Genomic DNA, 24,727 nt, shown 5'->3' with positions numbered 1-24,727 from the left:
TCAGGAGTTTCAGAGTTTAATCAGAACGCAAGGGAACACTGCAAAGGCTGCAAAAGCAAGGAGAGAGGGCTGGCAGAAAGTTGCTGACAAATTAAACTCGTAAGTAATTTAATAATAATAATAATAATAATATATTGGATTGATATAGCGCTTTTCAAGGCACCCAAAGCGCTTTACAATGCCACTATTCATTCACTCTCACATTCACACACTGGTGGAGGCAGCTACGGTTGTAGCCACAGCTGCCCTGGGGCAGACTGACAGAAGCGAGGCTGCCATATTGCGCCATCGGCCCCTCTGGCCAACACCAGTAGGCGGTAGGGTAGATTTATTATATTACACTATATTATCCAATATTATATTACATTATATTATATTGTTATATTATATCCTCTTTCACATTAGAGCCACAACAGGACCCACTAGAACATGGGAACAAGTAAAAGTGAAATATAAGAATATTCTACAGAATGGTAATATTTATCACTTATATTGCTTTTCGTCTCTTGGAAAGAGAGCCTGAAATAATCTGTTTGTTTGTTTATAACAGCAACCAAGAAAAGGGCAGAGCAAAAAAAGACAGGTGGTGGTCCTGCACCCCCTCGTCAACAAGTTGGTTAAGTAAATAATATCCTCACGGGAAAATCGATATCTCTCAATGAGCACACTGTCGCGCTGAGCTAAAGGATCCTGTCTGTCCCGCAATATACGCTGAATTCTGAGGACTCTCCTTATCAATCTTGCACCTTCCGCAATGGGTTGCTCGCGTAAACGGACAGGACATGGCTGCGACAGGCTTCCCAAATCCACCTTGGCTTTTATAGCCGTGGTCTCTCATCTTGATTACACGAAGTAATTTACAATTACTACTCTGAAATATGAATTACATCTGTAATAATCACATACATGTAATAGAATGTTAATAGTACATTTCCCTTTTTTAGGAAATGACCTGTATGTATCTGTGTGACATCAATAAAAGGATCAAGTGCTGCATTATCTTCAGTTACATTGATGTTATTTATTTATCGCTGTTGCTTTCGTATAAATGAAGCGGACATACCTGCGTGGCCGCGATCTAATCCTGTTTACATAAAGTAAGCCTGCTCCCGAGCAGGTTTACGCTTACGGCTCTGTTGCTATGACAGCAAGTCCCGGATGAGCTTCGGGGAACCGACTGATCCAGGATCACGCGAAATCGTCAACAATCTAATCCGGCTAACCTACTTAGCGAGGTACGAAGAACGGGCCCCTGGACATAAATGCAGCTAATAAAATCGATGCTTACAACCTGTGAATTTTATACCTGCAAAAAAATTCTAAAGATTAAAATTTTTGTTCATTTAAAGAAAAAAAGTAAAGATGAGTTATTTCAACCTCTTTATTCAAAAAGGCATGTTTCATTCTCACACCTGCATCCAGATCATTACAATTGATGGAAGAACCTTTGACTTGGAAAAAAAATCAAATAAAATCATTGCATCACATGATAGGACGCTGCGCTCGTGTGAGGCAGCAGCCTCCATCGTCCATGTAATAAATACACCCGCTGACATGCAGCTTTGGAAACACCTTTTTTTTTATTAAACTTTAAGGCCTGTGCTGTCCCTCTCCACACGGACTCTTGGAGCAGTGTTCTAACAAAACCTCATAAAAAAAAAAAGTCAACTTGTTATATTTGTAAGAAAATGAACATGGCAGATTTGAATCTAGGGAAAGTTTGGTTTACAGAAAGAAGTGCGCCAATTTAAAAGGAACATTCAGAGTGTAGAGCGGCTGTAACCCGCAGAGCCTCCTGCTGCTCCTGCCAGCTCAGATGATGGTTTTCTAAATTCAGGAGAGGACGAGCAGCGAACGCGTTTGATCCCGGTACCTGCGGAGGGAGACTCAGCCTGATATCTACAGAGTGCGGTGGGATACGTGACGGGGGATCAAAGGGAACGAGGCCTCGGGGACACCTTTTGACATGCAGACAGCAGGTACTGCAGACGAACAGCTGGGTGCATTACTGCTGCTGCTGATTTCTCTTCATTGTTTTCACTGAGAGCAGAGGAGACTTTCAAATGGCTACTTAACAACAACACTGGCACCAGCAGCAAAGCAAGCACATTTCTACTGACCTGAAGGTGGGACGGACCGCTCTGCGTTCTGCAGCGCTGATCCCTCCCACATTCGTTCATTTACTAATTACAGTCAGCTGATTAAAAACTGAAGGGTACAGATATGTTCGTGTCCACCTGCTGGGCTGCAGCTCAGCATTACCATTTCAGATAATGTAAACAGCCAGCTGATCACACAGATTGTAAACAAATTACTTTAAAGCAGAGCAGGTGCATCGTGGGAAATGTAGGTTCCAGTACCTCTGGAGACTGAACAGGACTAGAGATTCGGGGTCAGATTTATCACAGGGCAAATTAGTCATCACAAAAAATGTGCCAGCGGGAGAACAATTGTGCATGTGATCCAACACTGAGCTAACTCGTGAGCACAGATGCCAGCATCTTACTGAGCAGAGCACACGAGATAATATCCACTAACCTGAATAACATAATCACAGGGTAACATGTTGATTTCACATCAGTGAGAAGCAGCTGAAGGAGAAACATTAAACTCTGATAATGAGGACGACCTCCTCTGGTAGAAACTGATGACGACTGTGGAGCAAGATCCAGAGAACCTCATAAACCTGACATCTGTGTGTGATGGCGGGCCTTTAGGATACACACAACAGCACAACGCAATTATTTACCAGGCTGCATGTTAGTGAAGAGTTACTGTGCCACCCTGTTTCCGTGTATGGACAGCCAGAACGATGACGACTGTCAGCCGCCTGCAAAACTCCATATTTACATTCAGTGACACGAGGAACAGGAACACGCTTCAGAGCTGACCGAATCACATTAATAAGTTTTGATGTGATACTACAGAGAAGTAAAAAGAAACAACAGAAGAGTCAGTAAAGTTAACCTTTGGCACCACACTCGCAGCTTTAAGCCATCCACCTGTGCCTTTAACTAAATTCTGCTTATGTGATTCGTTGAATTGCTCACGGCGCTAATTTTGTACTCTGAAGTAGAAAATCTTACACAAATGTGGGGAAAGGGGGGAAAACATGTCTTTGTGCCTCATGAAACACACGGAGCGACCTGCAGACATGGCAGAAAAAGTTGGTAGGTGAGGGGGAAACTTTCCTCGAATTTTGAAATAAGTGATTGACGCGAACAGCGGTGAGAGCAGAGGACGCCGATGTTTGACATGTGACAGTATATTAGAGAGTTGCCTTGAAAGCCTGAAATGTGGCCGTAAGCCTGTGGTGCTCAAATTGTGACTTTGCTTGCTTTTAAAAGTAATTTAACCCTCTGCACCATCTTTGTTTACAACTGTGTTGATCTGGCATGCTGATAAAAATTTTAATGCACTGTAGCAAGTGAGAATTAACCTAAAAATGAAGGCGTGCTGTCGGCGCAGCAGGATGATGTTAGATGAAAGCGTACTGTACGATCAGTCTGGGTTTCAGTGCTGACAGAGTTTCTGTATGTGTGTAAATGATGCGATGCATAGAGCAGCCCCAAGCAGAGTCCCCTGATGAGGGACGGCTAATCTCTCTTGCTCGGTCCGTCCTCACTCCCCAGCACGTTCAAGTACAAAAAGAAAAGTGAGTCAAAGGTCACAGTTCGTCAGGTTAAATCCAGCGTGGAGGAGGCTCTCAAACTCAAACCCACTCTCTCTCTCTCTTCCTCCTCGACCCCAGCATCAAGTCAAAGGTCAGCTCGGGTTCAGCGGGATCCTGGGCGATGCTTTCCCAGCCTGGGCTTCCAGGTGAGGATGCTCAAGATGATGGCGGGGGCGGGGCAGAGAACCTCTGCTGTTCCTTATTCAATCTCGATTGGTGGATTTTTTTCTCCTTTTCTTTCTTTTTTTTTTTTCTTCTTTTTTTTACTGCTTGATATTGTTGAGCTGTGTGTCAGATTCGTTTTCCTCCCTCCTTCCACAGTCTGCCTCTGTAGGTGGTGGACCTTCTATAAAGATCTCTTGGTGAGTTTCTTGCCCTTCTTCAGGGACAGCTTGTTCTTGACATATCCCCGCTTCCTCTTGGCCGTCTGTAAACAGAAGAAAATGACAGGTTCAAGTAGAAATGTATGATTTTGTGTGCAAGTTTGGCTAAAATGTCCAAAACAGCGGTGAGCTGGAATGGATGTGGGGACCTTTTTAGAGGTGTACTTCTGCCTGTTGGTGTCAGTGCTGCGCAGCTTGTGCTCCACCCGGTCTCTGTTCTCCAGCTTCTTGACCTTATAAATCCTGACCAGCCAGTGCTCTGAAGTGAACGCCTCCTCCAGGTGCTTCAGCTTGATGTCCTTGTTGCCGATCTCGGCGTTGCGTGTCCGGTCGAAGCCCGGGGGCGTCCTGAAGTCCAACTGAACAAGAAACAAAAGCATAACTTAAATGAAACACTGACTAGTTTCTGCTTAGTAGAAAAAGCTCCTTGACGATGGCATACCTGCATCTCTCCAAAGCGGTAGTAAGACATTTTGTACATAAGGCAGTTGAGCAGGGTGGGGGAGCCTGCCTTGTCCACTCTGAACTCTCCTTGGGGGGTAAAATAATCACTTTCCTGGGGTGAGCCGTAACAAAAGGTGGAGAAAGAAAATAAATTAAAGAAAAGAACGAACACGTGTTCATATGTAACCAGAGAGTGCGAGATGGTTCCCTCACCCTGATGTCCCTGGGGTGCTCCCCCTCTGCGATGCGCACCATCCACAGGAACTTGTTGATGTCATCACCTGAGTAGCCAATCACCCCTCCGAAGATGATCAGGACATAGTCGACATCCAGCGACCTCATGATTTCATAGGCTGCAGTCTCATTGGACGACATGGCTTTGCCCACCTGTTAAGGCACAAACACACCGCAGGTTAGAAATATCACACTTAAGCTGCCTCACAGACCATTTACACTCATTAATCTAACACGTCTTTGGACTGTGGGAGCAAGCTGGACTCCATATGCAACACAGAGAGCAGCCATGCTTAAGTTTAGGTAAGGAAGATAGATAGAAGCTGCACAGATACAACCCCTGAGAGCAAACTATTCATTTTTCTCAGAATGTCACAGCTTTGAGATTAATGTCAGAATTCTCTGAGAAAAGTCGGAAAAACTCCAAAAGACGCCCGACCTATAGAAACCATTTGTTGGCAAGTACAGCAGTAAAATGGTTCTTGTAGTTGGTCAGTGGGTTTGCACATATCTCAGGAGGGATTTTGTTCCACTCCTTCATTTTAGGTTTCTTGGTTGCTGCTTGGAAACTCGAAGCTTCAGCCTCCTCCACAAATTTCTATAAGACTAAGGTTTAAAGACCGGCTAGGCCACTAAATGTGCTGCTTCTTTAACCACTCCTTTGCTGCCTTGACGCCATATTTTGGGTCATTGTCATGCTTGAAGACTCGACTATGTTCTGGCTGAGGAAAGGAGGAACTGGAAAGGAACTGGGTTTTTTTGAGGTTCTCAAAAAACAAAAAAACAAAACAGTTCCAAAGCATAATGTTTCCACCTCCACCTCCTGTGGAGATGGTGCTTTTTGGGACATACTCAGCATTTCCATTCCTCCAAACACGATGGGTCGAGTTGATGTTTCATGTTCCCACAGCACGCCCTGCGAGCGCTGCAGGGTTTCATTCCATTATGTTGTAGTGCGTTACCAGTGGTGTTCTTACTGCCTTCATGTCATTAACAAGCTCCTCCTGTGTAGTTTTGATCTGATTCACCGCATTTCTCATGATCATCCTCACCCCACGAGGCAAGATCTTGAACAAAGCTCCAGACTGAGGACGATTGATGCTCATGTAATATTTCTGAACAACTGCACCAACAGTCACCTGCTCATAAAGCTTCTTGTTGGTGGTATTGTAGCTCATTCTAGACTCCTGCAGGTCTACAATCTTATTCCTGACCTCCTTTGATAGCTCTTTGCTCTTACGACAGTGGAGGAGAGGTTGGAATGGAAGAAACAGACTCCTGATTTCAGCATGATACACATATCACGTGTTGTAGAGAATCAAAACCCAGATTTCACTCGATGAGATGCAAATCAATTTATAACATTTATTTCATGTTTTTCTTTTCAAGATTTCTGGCTAATATTCTGTCTCTCTCCATAAAAATCTAAACTACCATCATTTATTTGTGAGCAAACCTGCAAATTCACCAGGGGGTCAAATCATCAGTTCCCCCACTGTAACTTAATGTTTGCAGCTTATGTAAAATACAAAAGGGAAACAAACCAAACATTTTAAACCTAAAATAATTGGTCTTTTCTTCTGGTGGTTGGTTTAGGCGCTTGAATTATTCAGCAACAACCCAGCAGCTGTGTGGAAATGATAGCAGAGTTCACAACCCAGAGTGACCTCGAGTGGAAATACTCTGGATTTTGGTCAGTAGACAGCAGGGCTGTGAAACCTCAACTGCTCTTACTGAATAATGAATAAGCAAGTGATAAAAGCTTCATGCACTACAGGTCCCTCATGGGCTGTTGTTGAGGAAAAGATGTTGTTGTTCCTTGTTTTTCACAGCAGAGCTCGCTCTGGGCATCAAACGCCCATGCTGTATAGCTTCATACTCGTACTTGTTCATCTTGTAATACAGATCATTTAAGGTCTGCTTTTATTATTAAAAAAATAATAGTTGTGTGTCTGTGCTCTGGAACACATGGATGCAATCCACACAGTCAGCTATTTAAATGGTTTGAACTTATTGATAAGAAACAACTTATAACTAACCCATTTCCAGTTAGAGAAACTGTTAGGTGACTTAGGTTTTAGGTAACTGACTCGAGGAGTAAGTCGGGTTTTGCTGCTTTGATTTAAATCTCCGTTCTCAGCGCGTCTTTGTAGCGGTGCAGCACTGAATCTATGGAGTGCCTCTTTCACATGTACAGTATTAAGCTCTCTTAGGGTTTTGCAGTGCAGTGAAATGATGCAGTTGTGTCCACTTGGTGGTGTCATACACCAAGACAACACATCAATACTCAGGGCGCTACACGAGGGCTGACAAACATCGACCAGAAGTTGTGTAACTAAGCAACCATCAGCAAAAGAAGGGTAAGAGAAAAGCAGTCGGAAATACACGAGTAAAACAAGACAAGGCAGTGAACGCATTTCTGACAACACTCCTCTACAAACACACGACCAAGCAGAAGTGTAAACTCTGGGAATGACCCTTCAACCCGGATTAGAATTTCCTGGCAATCATTTCATGGCTCAGACTTAAAAGGGTAAACTCAAACCAGCTTTTCCAAACCTGGGACAGGAGATAAAGGGGAACGGGCAGATCAGCTCTCACCAGTGCTATATGACTGTTGTTCCATGTGTTGTTGTCAACCAGCGTGGTCCTGTTGGCCATGCCTGCTATCTGGTAGCCGTAGTCCCACCACGACATCACTCTGGCGTGCTCGTCCGTGTTCTGCCTCAGCCAATAGTAGGCCTCCCTGAAATCGTCCAGGATGTTGCGAGAGCTGTTGGGGACAGTTGCAGATGTGTTAATACTCCTGTGACGTTGGGCCTAAGCATACGCGTTTCCAGCTGATTACATTTATTTTATAACTTAATTAAATGAGCTTTGCCTGATCCGTAATTGAGAATAATGCTTATTGATCGTATGCAGGGCTTGTTGTGGCCCATTAATCCTGTCTGATACTAGTGCTTTTAGCTTCTTTCCCTTTAAGAACTCTTCTGATTGGCTGCCCCTTGAAAACAGCAGGTACATGCTCACACTCAGAGCCATGGACTCAAGATAAACATGTGGTCCTGCATCATGTCCCTAACATGTAGAAAACAAACTCAGTGGTTATTAGCCTGAGCTTTCAGCTCACAGGGGTTACTGGTATATACACCAGCTATAATTATTTGAAACCTTGGCCATGTTTAATATGAATTCAATTAAATTTTATTGACAACAGTTGCCTCAAGGCACTTTATATTTTAAGGTAAGAACTCTAAAATAATAATGAGCGTCCATCACTGTAACAGCATCTACTCTGACAGGAAATAAGTACACGCTGGATGGGTCCCTCTTTAAAATCTTTGCCTCAGGAACCAGAATGTGCCTGACAGTTTGTTTGACGGCAGTCTGTTGTGCAGCACTCTGCCACAGCGTTTTCTGATATCTGCAGAGAGGAGTGGCAGCATGGAGCCGCTGAGCAAGGAGCTTTGGTGCGGATTAAGACCGCCTCTATTCATTTAAAGCATGAAGTGAACAGTTTCAGCAAACAGAACTTTAAAAAAAACAAAAAAAACACAGCACATCTGGTAGGTAGCATCATGTGGAGCCAAATGTTGTAATCCACTTAAGCCCACAAAATAGAGAGTAACCTCACTGAAACTATGATGACAGCGTGGTCTGTGTAGAGAAGCTGCTGTTGGATTTTTAAATGTCACTGCTGTAAGAGGTGCAAACCGTGCTCGTACATTAGAGTGAGGGTAGAAATGTCAGGGGCAGATCTCTAAATGCACAGTTACAGCATGGAGGGGAAAAATATGTAATTTCAGTGGACTGACCCTTTATAGAGGGGCCAACTGTACAAGGATACTCTCAGCTCTGTTGTAAACAGCTCAAACACAGAATAGTTCCTCCAATCACAGAGGTCCTGCTAAACCAGAGTCCTTACCCATCGTGGTTGTACGATGCCAGCACCACACTGGGGCTGGAGTAGGCGTTGCTGGTGACCCAGGTGCAGTGGACGGCAAACATCATGAGCAGCATCAGCATCAGCATGGTGACTATGGACTTGATGTTGGGGCCGAGGCCCTCCTCCGCCTTCTCTTGCTCCGACACGTGTTTGCGTACCTTCCCAGCCTGCCAGGGAGAAGCCGAGGTAAAGGTTACTGAAACTCCATCAGGACATGTCCGCTGTCCAAACAAGCTGCTAATGTACTAGAGGGTTATTTAATAGTCCTCGCAGAGAATTCTCAGGCAGACAATTAACTGTTGTTGCGCTTTTATAGTGTGACATTTAACAGCACCCTTCAGCAGACCTGTGATGCATTATTCCCCACGTATCGATTTGGAGGAAAAGCAGCAGAAGGATGAGGAAAACATTGGACGTGAGTTCTCTTTGTTTCTCCTGAAAGGTTAAAGGGGGAGGAGGAGCGTAACAGCTACAAACTGCAGTGTTGTCACTTCAAACTTTTTATGATAAATGTTTCCCGTAAACTTTTACCCTCTGCTCCATCCAGCAAGTGGTGCACACACAGGGACTAGGACAGAACTTGTTTTGGGGTTTTTTTAAACGGTGATTTATTCTGCTCCTATTTTCATGCCTCGTATCCGACTCAAGCTTTGAACTCTAAAACGAGCAAGGTCACACGACAATTAAAAGAGACTCATGATCATTTCCAGCTCTTTAGTTTGATTCTCTGCATGATACACAATCCAAAATAATCCTTATTTCTACTACACCACTGTTCATCCCACTCTGAAGCATTTAGTTCACGTTTAAAAAATATATTTAATCTTAGCACAATGACTCCAACAGAGGTTAAAAATCAAGCTGTGCATTTGATTAGAAACTTGAACCACTACTTTTAGCCACTTCAGAGTGTAGCGCAGCTCATGGTAGCCTTGGATTTTAGCGGCTCATTTCCACACCCAGCTAGAATGAATACGCGTTAGCATTCATTTTCCTTTTCACTAGTTTGATTTGAACAAATTCCTGAAAAAAAAAATGTATTTCTTTAAAAGCTTTCACTATGTGCAACATCTAGTTAGTAGCCAGATGTGTTGTCTACTATTAAATATAGAGTTTACAGAACCGCTTCCACCCGACAAAACTTACAGGCGATGAAGCTGTGAAGCTGTAAGTGTTAAAGTTTCTCTGCATAATTTTTAAGACTTGTTATAAATGACTCCAGATGTTGCAGTGAACTGCAGTCATGATCACATTGACACAGATGCTGCATAGTGGATTATAATATATTTGACTCTGTGGTGCTGGCTGACATGTGACACTACAGTCATGTCCACCCATTGATGGAATGCCATTTCATTCCTGCGTAGTACATTTAAACAAAACAATGACTGCAAAGTCTGTAAAAAATATTTTGTGCAGGGAACACACGATGACCCCTGACCTTGTCATAGAGGTTGCCGGCATTCTTCCTGTCGTCCTCGTCGCTGCTGTCCTCTGCAGGTGGGCTCTGCCTTTTCATGTCATCGCCCAGGTAGTGTTCAAAGACGCTGGAGAAGGCAATGGCTGACAGCATGCACACCACCGGAGTCAGAGTCAGCATCAAGCGCACCATCACGCCGGCAAAATATACGGCACTGATAGCATACAAGGCCACTGTGACGAGAAGCAGAGAGACACAAGGAGGTCAGAGGTGACCGCAACGCAACAATCCAAACTTGATGAGTTTCATTAAGTTTTGCATTCAACTATGTTTAGTCACTTTAATGGGACCAAGTCACTTTACATCTGCAATGCATTTGCTGTTTGATAGCCACTTAAATGGCTGCACTTCTTTTCTGTGTTTATTACAGGGTAAACCTCACTAATAGGTGGAAAGGAGGTCAAAAGAGGGGGGTGGGAGGATGAACAGCAAGATGAGAAGAAACAGAACAGCAGAAAGACCAGTACAGCACAAAATCAAACACAAAGCCAAATGTGCATGTGTGGCTTTATTCATGGAGTGAACGATCAAAGCCTATCTGTGGAGTGATTAGGAGGGAACAGGTAGAGAGCAACAAAAAAAAACTGCCAAGGGAGAGAGGAGCAGCGAAACAAGTAAACAACAAAGTGGTGCAAGGAAGAAAGTGCAATAACCAGCCGGAGGAGAAAGACGGACTTCAAACTGGTAGGTAGGTCTCTAACCCGATGTTTTATGTTTCCATATCAGCAACAGAGATTTCATTCTTCTCAACCAGGAACAAAAACTATGATATAAGCAAGCAAGAGGCTGGTGTTGTGAGTTTCAGTGCTAAAACAGTTAAATTAGCACCTCTGAGAGAGTCCGTCACAAATAATGCACTTTGTACGGTCAATGAAAAAATTATTTGAACCTCAGCTGATTTTGTCTATAATTTCAATGGTCGGTTTATTTGAGCAGTGAGAGACAGAACAAAAATTTAAAAAAAAAAAACCCCCAGAAAAATGCATTTCAAAAAATGTATAAATTTGCATTTTCAGGAATGAAATAAGTATTTGATCCCCATCAATCAGCAAGATTTCTGGCTCCCAGGTATATATTTTATCCAGGTAACGAGCTGACATTGGGAGCCTTCTCAAGAAGCAATCAATCCATCAGATTCCAAACTCTGCACCATAGCCAGGACCAAAGAGCTTTCAAAGGATGTCAGGGACAAGACTGTGGACCTACACAAGGCTGGAATGGGCTACAAGACCATCGCCAAGCAGCTGGGGGACAAGGTGACGACCGTTGGTGCGATTATTCGCAAATGGAAGAACCATAAAATAACTGCCAATCTCCCCTGGTCCAGAGCTCCACGCAAGATCTCACCTTATCGATAATGAGAACTGTGTGGAACCAACCCAGAACTACTCGGGAGGAACTTGTCAATGGTCTCAAGGCAGCTAAGACCACAGTCACCATGAAAACAGTTGTAACACAGTAAACCACGAAGGACTGAAATCCTGCAGTCCCTCTGCTCAAGAAAGCACATGTACGTTTGAAGCTTGCCACTGAACACCTCAATGGTTCAGAGGAGGACTGGGTGAAGTGTTGTGGTCAGATGAGACCAAATCGAGCTATTTGGCATCAACTCAACTCGCCGTGTTTGGAGGAAGAAAAATACTGCCCATGACTCCAAGGACAGCATCCCCACCAACAATAGATCCACCAACCATTCGATTGGTAGATGACCTGCACTACCACCTGAGTCACAGCTGCCCCCTCAGTCAGGCAGATTTTTGCTTTAGTGGATTGAATTGTCTGTGCTTCTCATGCAATGTTCCTTCTCTTCCTAATGAACTTCACTGTCATTCCCTTACCTGCCAAACAAACCAATCAGCATTGGACTCATAGATATCCTCCTGGGAAGCAGACTATTCATTTATGTCCTCTGTAATAGTCTGTGATGTACTAAATAGAGGACAACTTCATTGATATCTGGTGTGTTTGGGTGGCCTCTGTTATCTCCAGAGAGGCAGGAAATCACAAAAAGAGTTCAATGGGAAGATTCTTTTTTCATCTGTTCTCAGGAGGATACGATTGCTGTTAAGGCAAGTGCTGAATTCCCAGCGTCTTTGTGCAGTCACAGAGCTGTGTGAGCAGATGCCAACACAAGACCACAGTCTGCATGAACTCAAGACCTTTTGTACAAACGAGTTACCGCTGGTCAATGGCACTGATTCTCTCCTAGTGTGACAGCTAACCTTGAAATACTGCAGAATCATATCTCTATCTATACACACACACACACACACACACACACACACACACACACACACACACACACACACACACACACACACACACACACAGAGGGTGGGCCATTTATATGGATACACCGTAATAACATGGGAATGGTTGGTGATATTAAAGTCCTGTTTGTGCCACATTAGTATATGTGACCCGGTTACTGCGTTCACCAGATATCAACACAATTTCGATCCGCTCCTCACGTGTTAACCTCTTCGACATGTCGGTGGCTGTGAACAAAGAGAAACTTGTAAATAACTCATGAAAGAATAAAGTTACGTTGAAACCAAGCACACCATTGTTTTTCTTGTGACATTACCAATAAGTCTGATGTGTCACATGACCCTCTTCCTATTGAAAAAACAAAAGTTGTATCCAAGATGGCCGACTTCTAAATGCCCACCATGGTCACCACCCATCTTGAGGAGTTTGCCCCCTCACATATACTAATGTGCCACAAACAGGACTTTAATATCACCAACCATTCCCATGTTATTACGGTGTATCCATATAAATGGCCCACCCTGTATATCTATCTCTCTATACATCTATAGATACATATATATATCTATATGTATCCATCTCTGCATAAATACTTCAGGTTCCTGGATGGATTGTCAGACTTTGGGACCCCGCTGGATTCTGAAAGGTGTTTGTTGACACGATGAACAAACAAGAAGAATAAATGAATCCAAAGAGATAAATTAGTTCTCTGCCAAGTCGAGAGCTCAGGCAGAGGGCTAATTAATGTGTTCAGTGTCTTTTGTTTTTCTGTCTGCAAGATTACACAAAAAGTAACAAGGCTGGATCTCCTTGATGGAGGGGTGGAACGTGGGCAAAACAAGAAGCCATTAAATCCTTGGTGCAAATGCAGTTTACACATTAAAACTGCAAGAAAGGAGAATGGCCTTGGCAGAGGGTTGTGCTTTCACAGTGTCCCTTCTAGCTTCATTAAAAGGATTTCCTACATCTGCACCATTTTACACACTACTTTTGTGCAAATGTTCTTACCTCGACCACAAACTATGCTCTGTATTCATGCTGATACAGGAGACACGATCAGTTTCCAGTGTTAACTGTTTAATCATTAATGTATCCAGTGCTCACGGTTGTGTAGACTGTACTTTGAAATGAGAAAGTTCTAATTAAATAACCACAGCACACAGATTCATTAGAACCAGGTCGGCATCCAAATTAGCAGAAGTGACCGAGGTGCTAAACTCCAAAATAATGTCAGGAGAAGATAATGATGCAGAATGAGAAAGCGAAAAGGAGACAAGGGAGAAGGGATGCAGTCTAAAGAAATGAACATGAAGAGGGCAACAACACACACACACACACACACAATAGGAAGTAGTCTATTAATAAAAAAAAAAATTTAAAAAAAAAAAAGGAATTAATCTTAGCCGCTCTTCTCTTCCAGATGTTCTCGGGCATGTGTGGACAGCTTTGAGTGCTGCTGCTATTTGGCGATCACTGAGTGGAAGCACTGTTCAGTCCCTTTGTACTTGTGGCTCTGTTAATGCACTGGATCCTCCTCCAGGCTGTCAAACCTGTGAATGTTTTCATTTTGAGGAATTCTCCTGGCTCCATTACTGACCTCATGTGCCGCCTTATGGGCTTGGACACCAAACTGACTGGAAACTGCCACAGCTGCAGAGCAAGCTCTCATCACCAGCAGATGCCTAACACATGAGGTGGTCAGTCTGAAGCAGGAGTTAAAGTTTCCTCTTTGAGCTTTAAATGCTGCCGATGAAACTGCAAAGTGCAGAGGTTCAGCTGGGAAGGGAACCAGTTAGAAATCTAAAAATAGCAGATTCACTGAACAAAGAGGCCCTGAACAGGACATCGCCACTTTTAAACCAGGTATCATTTTGCTTTTTCAACTCACTGCACTCATTCACATGACCAGTACCTATGAAATGATGATACTGTGCTAGTTATAAACACATCAGCACGATTTCATGCTGATAAATAATGCTAAAAACAAAACAAAACATGAAACTCCTAAATACAGACTGACAGCGGCTGGAGTGCAGAGAACATGGTTACTGTGTTTTCATCACCTGACAGAGGAAGATCAGGCTGTTCTGTTACTCTGAAAGCTAAGAATGTCTGATATACACAGGCCAAAAAAAAAAAAAAAAAAAAACAGGATTACTTACGATTCCCTTGTTGCTGTAACTGCAAACTGATTTTGTTTCTCCAATGTTTGAGTAAATCCAAAAACAGTTTACAATCCAATCAATCTCACCTCAGGGTCTGCTTACTCAAAGCCCAACTCTGAGCAAATGCTGGCACTAAAAGCAGTTTTCTAGTCATAGGGACTACTCAAAGCGCCACACACTACAAGCTATATTCACCCTTTAACCCACATTCATACAACCCATTATTTTACACCCTTAGGCGCTTCATCCATGTTGCATCCACACCTGGACAGTGGGAGAAAGACTGAGTTCTTGGAGAAAATGTAGACATGCACGAGACCTAGAACAACATGAGAGCAAATCAAAAGGCTCTGTGCCAGAATTGTGGTAGAATTAGATCTGATAATAGATTATGTCTCACTGATGTTTTGTACTATACAACTCCACATGTGCAGACAGAGACCAGAGACTTCACTTACATTCTAGCTTAGCAACATGGCACAAAAAGAAGCTTTGTAGCAAAGTTTTTTTTACATTTATTTACTTATTGTTTGCGCCAGGCTTTTCCACCCTGGCTCTCTGGAATGGGTCACTATATGAGCCACAGCAGTCATCATTCTGAGTTGTTACGACTCAATAAGCTCTGACTGATCCATCGGATGTCATCAGACTTGGGAACAAAGCAGACGTCTCCCATCCCCTCCACAGCAGGGCAGGCTGATAACCGAAGGGTCTCAAAACTAAGTAAGCTGTGAGCTAGTACTACTGAAAGAAAAAGATTAATAAGAAGGCAGAATGTGTATTTTTATAGATCCAGCAAGGATCTGCATAATAAATGATTTAATTAACATAATACCTGTGCATGGTGGTGCCTTTCTTTCTAATAACGAAGGCATTTCATTAGAAACTGATGGGGAACAACATACAAAATGCAGAAGGCAGAACAACTGGGGGAAGAATGATCTCAACTCCAGCTGAGAGCAGAGGGTGTGACTGAAAGCTCCATCAAGCCCGGTGCAGTTTAATCTGTGCTTTTATTGCTCAGCTAGCAGCTTGATGCTCACCAGTGTAATGCACTCTATATTACCAAAGTGAGAGTTCCTGCATTAGAGTGACAGGTTTTATTGAGCTTTTAATTGTAAAATAACAATGAGTAAACCTGGGACAGATTGGGGTGATATTCATTTATCCAGAGCCCAAATTCCACCTGACTGACAGTTACATGAAAGCCTTCAGAGTGCAACGGTGAAAGCTTTCTTCTTTGTCAACAACATCTCAGGAAGGGGCACTCGAGCATTTGACTGGATCTCAACAGAGGTGGGAAGCAATGAGGTACAAAGACTTCATGACTGTACTTAAGTACATTTTTCAGGTATCTGTACTTTACGTTAGTATTTACTTTTCTTTTTACTTTCTACTCCTTACATTTTATGTGAGTTGCTAACTAAAGTTCCAGCTGCTGTATTTCACAGCACAGCTAACTTCTGTATAACAATTTCTTTTATTTATGTATTAATCACATTATTGTATTGTGTGATGCCTTGGTGCCACTGAATTTTAGCACTTCTCACACTCATGCAGGTAGACAGATGGTGGGGGTCTGGTAAGGAAGTTGGGGGAAGCAGACAACTCCACCGGAAGAATCTTTTGTCTCTTCCACATCTTTGGGAGGTAGCAAGGGAGTGTGAACCTTAAGGTGTGAACAGCTGTGTACTGCCTTTTGTTCCTGGAGAAGGTATTTAACTGAGAGCCATGCTGGGCTCAGGGGAGACTCTGCTGACCGTCTGCCCCACGATCATGCAGGCTCTTCACCAAGCTTGGTTTTCTGTTCTTTGTTTGTGATTAAAGATTGTTAGCTACCGCTCACCGCTTCTCTGCAGGATTTATTATAATGGAAAACTTCCACAACACTTCAGACCAACTGTGTTATTTAATAGTTGCATAACAATCCTCTGCAGGTTAGTGAAGGATAACCAGGTTAGTTTGCGGTACTGTGATGGATTTAAAATAAAGAACAGTGTGTGGCTGGTGCACAGTGACTGTGGTTATGGTCAGAGTTAGGTTACATTAAGTGTAGCAGAGATTCATATGGATTTTTAGCTGATGATGCTTAGATGAATTCACTGAATTCCACCTTTATACCATCTAGAAAACAGAGAGCATAAACAGCGTACTGTCAGTGTAGAGCAGGGGTAGGCAACTCCAGGACTTAGGTGCCGGTGTCCTGCAGGTTTTAGACGTGTCCTTGATCCAACACAAAGAGGATGTGTAGATACGTAGAGGATGGACTTCAGCCAGGAAAAGTCATGAAACATCTGCTGACATCTGGTTGAATTGAGTTGTGTACATCCACAAAGAGCAGCAGGTCAGCTGATCACAGCCTGTACACTAAGAAAATCTACTGAAGCTCTCAATAGTAATTATTGAGAGTGTGATTCTTTTCCCCACACTGAGCCAATACAACTGATTTTAGGATTCCACCTCTGCTGAATCAACTTTAACTCCTGACTGTACTCAAGTTCCCGTTTAGAGGCCTGTACTTTTTTACTTTTACTTGAGTACAAAAGTTGAATAAGTACTTCAACTTTTACTGGAGTATTTTTAACAGTAGTATTCGTACTTTTATTCAAGTACAGAATGTCTGCACTTTTGCCAGCTCTGGATCTCAGTGTGTGAATAGTAAAGAACAGTGTTTGCTCCTCACTGAGAACTTTGCTGCTGAAGCCACAGAAGTAAAAAAACACATTCACTGGACTTTGTGAGCCTGCAGATATCGACTGAGTAAATAGCAGGAGGCAAACTGTGGTGCACTCGGGTCAGGAATATTGTGCAACTGTGTTGTTAGGGTGAGTGCTCATCCTCAAGTCAAAAGATGGCTCCTATTTAAAGGTGATGGACATTAAATGAGCCTATTAAAAGGGACAATGTTTACTTGAGCTACATAAATGATATTAATATATTAAGTACTTTGTCATGAGTCATCTTCTCTAAATGACTTTGATGAAATGCCTCCACATTTGAAATACTTAAATCAGCCTTGTTAAGAGCTGCATCACTCTGCTAGCATGTATTTGTCAGATTAGCATTTCTTATTGTTTGCAGTGTCAGAAAGACTCAAAGAGAAACAGATTAAAAAGCTTCCAGAAGGGATTTGATGGTTATTTTACCAACCAGCCATCAAAACTCATCTGTTACAGCACTGCACACATTGATGGCTCTCCAGTGCATAATGGAACCTTATTATAGTTATTCTTTATCGCTTTGGCACAGTCCTTGTAATGTTTCTGAAGTTCATCTTCAACAAAACAGCTCACGCATGAAGACAAAATTAGAGATAATCTGAAAAAAGATGGGACTCACCTCAAACTTTTCATTTATGCGTAATGTGTAAAGTGTGTGTGTGCTGATGAAAGAATGCGTCTCTGAGGATAACTGACTGCTGCTCTGCATACTACATCACAATCACACTTTTACATTCTCTGCAGAGAAAAGGGTGCATTTACCTTTACGTGTATTGTGAGGGGAAAATATTTTTCCTCCAGTGGTCACACAACACCGTAAACAGCAGGTACAGTAACCGGAAAGTGAACGCATACACAGCACTGTACAAATTCTGTAGCTCAACACCATCAAAAACCCATGTGCAGCAATATGCAACAGTACATCACCGTAAGACAACAGAACTTGGAGGACATCCTGTAGCTTCCTTTGGAGCTTACCGGTCATGCTTTTACTCAGTTTACCGAGCACATCCACCTTCTGTATACTCTGCTGTCTTCTTCCTGCACCTCTCCGCATATCCTTTTAACAATCCTAACAATAACTGCACAGCTTACAATTACACAGCTGGTGGCCAGGCTAGCTAGCTAGGTAGCGGGAGGAGCTCTGAACAGACTCAAGAACAGTAACGACGGACAGAGGATGAAAAATAAAGAGCAGAGATCCACCAATATTTCTTTTCTGGTTGGTGCTTCAATGCTGGACTTTTACACCAGCTCAGACAGCTCCTACCCTCACCATTACCAGGTGAGATCAAGATTAGCTGTTACTCAGGGCTAACAGGTGGTTTTAGCATCAACACAATCACCTGTGCCACCAAGTTTGCAAGAATAAGTGAAAAAGGAGTCTGTTCTAAGTGCTTCTGTGGAAAGATTAATGCTAATGAGCCACATGTCTCCTTTAAAAGTGGCAACAAAAATAGAGGATCGACACACAGAAGCATTTCACTAAGAGCAAGCGATGAGGAGTGCTCCACGTTTTAGGGGAAAAAAATTATTTATTCTGTTCTTACCAAAGACACGTTCATCGTTGATGTTCTTTATGCAGAACCAGAGGCCTGCTGGGAAGGTGCAGACGAGGATGTGAAGATCAAAGAAGAAGGACACCCAGGTGGTGGGTTGGTGCTCTGATACCGAAGCGATGATTGGAATGTGGATCTTAGCATAGCTGTGAAGAGCGCAGGAAATAAAACAGTTAATAAAAGGAAGTGAAAAAAGGGGGTCTCTATAAACTCTATATGAACTGTTGTCAATCAGAACAGTTAACATCCACCCGACTCACACCAATAAAGCAACGGTGTTGATGGTGAACATGTGAGAGCTCATGCAGACAGCAGAGAATCAGGTTTGGCTGATGTCAGTTATCTTGGGTCCGAGCGTGACCCAATTAGTTTTACTGCACTGCAGCAGAAAACTTAACACCCTTCAAAAAAAATAAAAAATAAAAAATAAAAAAACTGAAAAAAAATTACTGAGGCATGTACGTACACACGCACATATACACACACCCATGTGCACATTCACTCAGTGAGAGTTTTGCAGTTTACAGCTGATGCTGCAGTCTGGCAGTTCTCTGTAAGCCCTGATCTGGGAGCAGAGAAGGGGAGCATTATTTTTTATTTTTTTTATTTAACCTTTATTTAACCAGGAATGTCCCGTTGAGATCAAAGACCTCTTTTTCAAGGGAGTCCTGGCCAAGAGGCAGCACATTTCAAGACAAATACATACGAACAAACAAAGTTAAAATTACACAAAACAATTACACATTATTGAGGCAGCCTGTAGGCCTTTGAGTTTAGTTTTAAAAACATTTAAAGACAACAATTCAGTTAGTTTCCAGTCTTTCTGTAACATGTTCCATGAAAAAGGCGCAGAGTGGACAAAGGCTTTCTTACCCAGCTCTGTGCGGACAAGGGGAACAGACAACAGCAGCTGATCATTTGAGCGCAAGGAGTAAGAACCACTATTTGTCCTTGTGACCAAAGTACAAATATAAGGAGGCAGCAATCCAAGCATAGCTTTGTAAATAAAAGTGTACCAATGCCCCTGTCTTCTAATGGCCAAAGAAGGCCATTTTACTCTTAAGTACAAATCACAGTGATGGGTCAGGTATTTACAATTGGTAATAAACCTCAAGGAAGCATGATACATCGTGTCCAACATTAGAAGACATGAAGAAGAAGCGTTCATATACAGAATGTCACCATAATCTAACACAGATAAAAAGGTTGCAGTGACAAGACGTTTTTTTACTGCAAAAGAAAAGCACTGTTTATTACGGAAGAAAAAACGAAGTTTAAGTCTCAGTTTCTTTACTAGTCTCTCTATATGTGGTTTAAAGGTGAAGGAGTCATCAATCCAGACACCAAGGTATTTATATTCATGAACTATCTCTATGACATTTCCTTCAAGGGTGGACACCACTGGAATAGGCTCCGGGACCTTCTTTGACTTGGAAAACAACATTAGCTTAGTCTTGTCAGCATTGAGAACTAATTTTAGCTGAATAAGTGAATGCTGGAAAGCAACAAAGGCTTTCTGTAAAGTTTCAATCTGGTTGGGATTTTATGATGGGGCAGGATGACGTGCTGACTTGATTCGCCAATGGCAAAAAAATAAATAAATAAATAAAATTCTGGGAGCTAGAACGAGGGGGGAGGCAAGGCTACGGCATTTGCTTTGCTGTAATGCATTTAATTTGGCTTAAAGGTGAGGACGCTACTTGAAAAATGCAGTGATTTCTACAACTGAGTGACAACTTTTGTCTCTCTGCATGAGAGGGAAAAAAACACAAAAACACACATGCCGTGAGATGGAGTAAAGCTGAATAAATGAGATTTTCATGGTAAATCAGTGTGGAATAAATCTGCTGTGAAACTGACTGACTGTACCTGCATGAGTAACTGTGCTACTACAGAGTTTTGGCTTACCCGGTATCCCAGAGGGAGTAGAAACGCCCACTCCATGGAGCAATGTAACCTGAGAAAGGAACACACAACATCCATATGAACTTGAACCCTGCTCACAATGTATTCACATTCACATCCACACATGGCTGTGGACGGTCAGTGATCTGTGTATTCTGTCACACACCGGTGGAACAATTAATTGGTCCGCTACGCTCCTCCTGCATGTATCGATCATGAAATTACTCTCTGATGTGGGCGGTGCGATGATAAATGAGAGCAGGGAAACTAATCACCGCCGTTAGAGAGCCAGCAGGTGGTCCTTTTCTATGCGGATAATAGATCAGTGCTTCTATTGTCTTACTGATTCCAGTCAGAGAGCGCTATTGTTTTACACGAAGCATCTCAATGACCTTAGATGAGGGCTATAATTACCTGGCCTGCACTCAGTATCCAAAGAAGACCTAATGGCACTAAAGGTTCAGGTGATTTCGGGTACAAAGTAATAAAGCACATTTGTCAAAGACTTGCAAAACTCACAGGTCAAATCAATCCTTATGTATTGTACATTCATCCCATTTTTTAAACCCTGGCTTCTGATTGGCTGTCATCTGCAAGAAGAAGGTTTGAACAGCAAGTTGGTGGGTCTCTGCACATCCATCAAACTTACAGTATGTGTAACATAATAGGACGTGCGTAAGCCCACTATAAAGAAGCTGCACAGTGTCTTATTACATAAGACCCCAGAATAAATACTTATAATTTACGATTCAATTATAAATTATATTTCTGTTGACATTTTAATAAGGAAAGCTGCTGCTCCCTCTGTAGTGGGGGTCAGAGGGCAGCGCCGCATGTGTGATTTGACAGATTTTTAAACCAGATGCCGCTCCTGAAACTTTCACTTGTTAGGCGAACGTGTAAACCACTACACTCCAGAGTCATGTCCACATCTTTTAAATATTTCATCTAAGGATCCTACGATCTTTTCTGGGATCACAATTCATGCAAAAGTAAAGTATCATCTGTTTTCTTAAAAAAAAGTTCAGACTTTTTTGTTAAGCAGACAAACATGATGCTGGCTTTGGCAGATGTTACATTTGAAGAACATGTATTTGTCTTGTTTAGGCTCCCGAAAGATTTAAGATCTGTACTGTTCAAACTCTAAGGTCAAAGTACTTTGAAAAACTGAGGCATACATTTAAATTTAAATTTAAAGTTATACACAGATGTTCACTCACTAGACTGATAGAGAAATAACATCCAAAGTTTATAAAGCTAAATGTGTGGAACTAAGATTTGGAAAACGACATCTCTGCAGAGGATTGGAAACCATCTGATGTGGTGAAGCCATGTGAAGCAACTAAAAGTACCTTCAGGGGAACTGCATAAAGCCAAGTCAATCACACTACAATGCAGTTTTTGGTCCATTACATCTTTCTTAGTGAATCCATCCTAGCGGTCAGGTTCTCCTTTCAACAAGATTACAATGCTCTGAGAGGACTGATTTCAACTGTGTGATCATTTGAGGTTGTTTTTAATGGTTCTTCTGAACTGACAAGCGTTCCTACTTTTTTGTCCATCCCATTCACACCAACTGAGATCCATGAAGTAAGAGAGCCACTTCCCCGTGTAATGCCACGCGCTTCAACAGCACTCTGTGGCACAGAGGAGACAGCCTAATGATATAGTGAGAGATTTCTTAGCCCTGATGTGTCAGAACAGAGTGATTTAGAAAAGCTCACCTGTGCAGCACAGTGCATTTCAGCTGAATGACCTGCCCATTCGCTTTCATTCTAGTGCTGATTACAGTTCATCCGTAGAAAGCAGAACTATTATCTCTGACAGAGTAAAGGCTCCATCATGGAAATTGCCATCACAATCACGTTTGCTCAGTCGTTCTTGTGTCGTTCCTCTCACAGCATCATTTTTCCCCTAATAGCGATGGACTGTGTAACAGGACATTACTTCCTTATACCGCTCATGAAAAATCCCAGACTAACGCCATGCTGTTCTGACTTATCATTACCCTTTGGAGATATGTTAAATGCTGCACACACGTGGAACTGAGTGACTAGCCAACTCAAGAATAGCTTCTGTCAAGTCTTAATAACCATGTCTTACCATGAAAACAGAAATATTATGTAATTATAGGATTGTATGTGTAAAAATCCATCCCTTTGTATACAGTCTGCAGTCATAAGGAATACACAACAAGACTGTATTAGGCTGTCACTATGTATTTAAGCGCCTTGAGGCGACTATTGTTGTGATTTGGCGCTATATAAATAAAATTGAATTGAAAAACTGAATTATGGGAAAATGTGCCAAAGACTGCAGCTGCATGACACATTCTGCCCCTACTCCCAGCACGAACTGCAAAATGTTGTAAAACTGCACAGCATATAAGCATGAGCTTGGGAAAAGCTAGTTAAATCACTTTTGAGCAAAAACCCCAAAGCTTTAAAAGAATTTTACACTGATGAGTCTCTATGTCCAGTTTGTGTCCCAGTGCCCACTGAGACCACTGTCACAGCTCTCTCCAGGCAAAGAGCAAAAATCTGCACATCCAAGTAAAAACCTGCAAGTGCAAGACCAAAAAGAACCAGAAGATTTGGAAATAAAGTGAAACTATTAGTGTTTTGATACTTTACTAAGCAGGAGCCAAATATCGTGCAGATTTTCCGAGATTTTTTGGCCTCTGCATGATCATTTACACAGGAACGTGTATATCCTGACAGCAGAAGGTCCATGTTCACAGACTGCATTGACACCTGTGAGGACAAACGGTTGAATGGACCATCAGGAATGGGCACCGTTTGGATTTAGACTGTTGTAAAAGTGAACACGTGTCATTAAAGTGGATAGGGCTCTGCCTTCAGACACACATGGTGTTAGTGGAACCTCCATGATCAGTGACACCAGGGCAGCGTTCCCATAGGAAGATACAGTATTTAGACCAGGGTCATCAATGTTATCAAATCTTTCTGGAGTGACTGCATTTCCAAATTGTTAACATAACATAGGATGTTCTCAGCACTAAAAAAAACAAACTTAGATTAAACTTTACTGCATGTCATTTCTCTGCTTCTCGCCACATATTTATCTATCTTTACTACACATTGTCAAATAAACAACCAGCCTTCTAATAGATAACCAACCTGTGTATGTCAGATAGATGACAGAGAGAAAAACAACTCCAGCAGCCAGAGAGACTCCCAAGAAGAAGAGAGTCTGGAACTCCTGCCTGGTCAGTCTGTCCTTTAGGTACTGCAGGAAGGCGTAGACCTGTAGCAGCACAAACACACCTGCAGAGACAGTGCAAACAAGACTGGGTTTAAGATCTGAAATAAACACAACCAGAAAATATATGCAGAACTGTTTAAAGTCACCAGAAGAGAAGCAAACCGAGAAGTTGTATCTGACAAAGTAAAAATGAAGCTGCAGATAATTACATCTTTTTTTAGAGCACGCAAAGCAAATGCTTCCATGGAAATGAGCAAACATCATAGGCAAGACGTGCATTCAATCTACACTTCAGCCTTCACAGTAGAAATCTAGCTTTTAGCATACTGTGCAGTGTTTGACAAAGCATGAGAGTAGTGCAGATTTTTTTTGCAAGTATAAAAATGATTCTGCTGAATGTTAGAAAACCTGACTTGCTCCATAGCTTTGCAGTAAACAACTTCCAACAATACTTTCCACCCTTACCCCAGGTGACTGGTTACTGACCTGCTGCAGCCATGTGTTCACTGGTCCTGATTGGCTGAAAGCCCACAAATGGGATCTGCATGGACAGGATGAGGCCGATGATGTAGAAAGTGCTGTAGGCTGCAGGAAGACAACAACCAGTTAAGACCAGATGAGCACAGTCAACTGTGTTACATGTGTTTACTTTCACTCATCAGTCTGAATCTAATCCAGTCAGCACACTGGCCAACTGATGAATAGATTCTATTAACAAGCGC

The 24,727-nt window shown here is 42.4% G+C and overlaps 1 protein-coding gene across 1 annotated transcript in view; it reads right to left on the bottom strand.

The window, feature by feature from the left end:
• Positions 1 to 1,363: 1,363 nt before the first annotated feature.
• LOC308406295 (dolichyl-diphosphooligosaccharide--protein glycosyltransferase subunit STT3B-like) overlaps positions 1,364 to 24,727 on the bottom strand; it is a 77,350-nt gene continuing 53,986 nt past the window's right edge. The window contains exons 6-16 of the mRNA XM_080897221.1: positions 24,492 to 24,590; positions 23,921 to 24,067; positions 20,784 to 20,832; positions 18,867 to 19,021; positions 10,122 to 10,333; positions 8,660 to 8,847; positions 7,336 to 7,507; positions 4,714 to 4,887; positions 4,499 to 4,612; positions 4,206 to 4,415; positions 1,364 to 4,100 (exon numbers count right to left, since the gene is read on the bottom strand). Of these exons, the coding sequence (XP_080753347.1) occupies positions 4,020 to 4,100; positions 4,206 to 4,415; positions 4,499 to 4,612; positions 4,714 to 4,887; positions 7,336 to 7,507; positions 8,660 to 8,847; positions 10,122 to 10,333; positions 18,867 to 19,021; positions 20,784 to 20,832; positions 23,921 to 24,067; positions 24,492 to 24,590 (1,601 nt within the window). The 3' untranslated portion in view covers positions 1,364 to 4,019. The remainder of the gene's footprint in view (positions 4,101 to 4,205; positions 4,416 to 4,498; positions 4,613 to 4,713; positions 4,888 to 7,335; positions 7,508 to 8,659; positions 8,848 to 10,121; positions 10,334 to 18,866; positions 19,022 to 20,783; positions 20,833 to 23,920; positions 24,068 to 24,491; positions 24,591 to 24,727) is intronic.

The sequence above is a fragment of the Rhamphochromis sp. 'chilingali' genome (genome assembly GCF_963969265.1).
Source record: "Rhamphochromis sp. 'chilingali' genome assembly, chromosome: 11".
In the NCBI taxonomy this organism is placed as follows: Eukaryota; Metazoa; Chordata; class Actinopteri; order Cichliformes; family Cichlidae; genus Rhamphochromis; species Rhamphochromis sp. 'chilingali'.
Note: the sequence above shows the minus strand (reverse complement) of the source record. Positions and strands in the feature narration are given on the sequence as shown.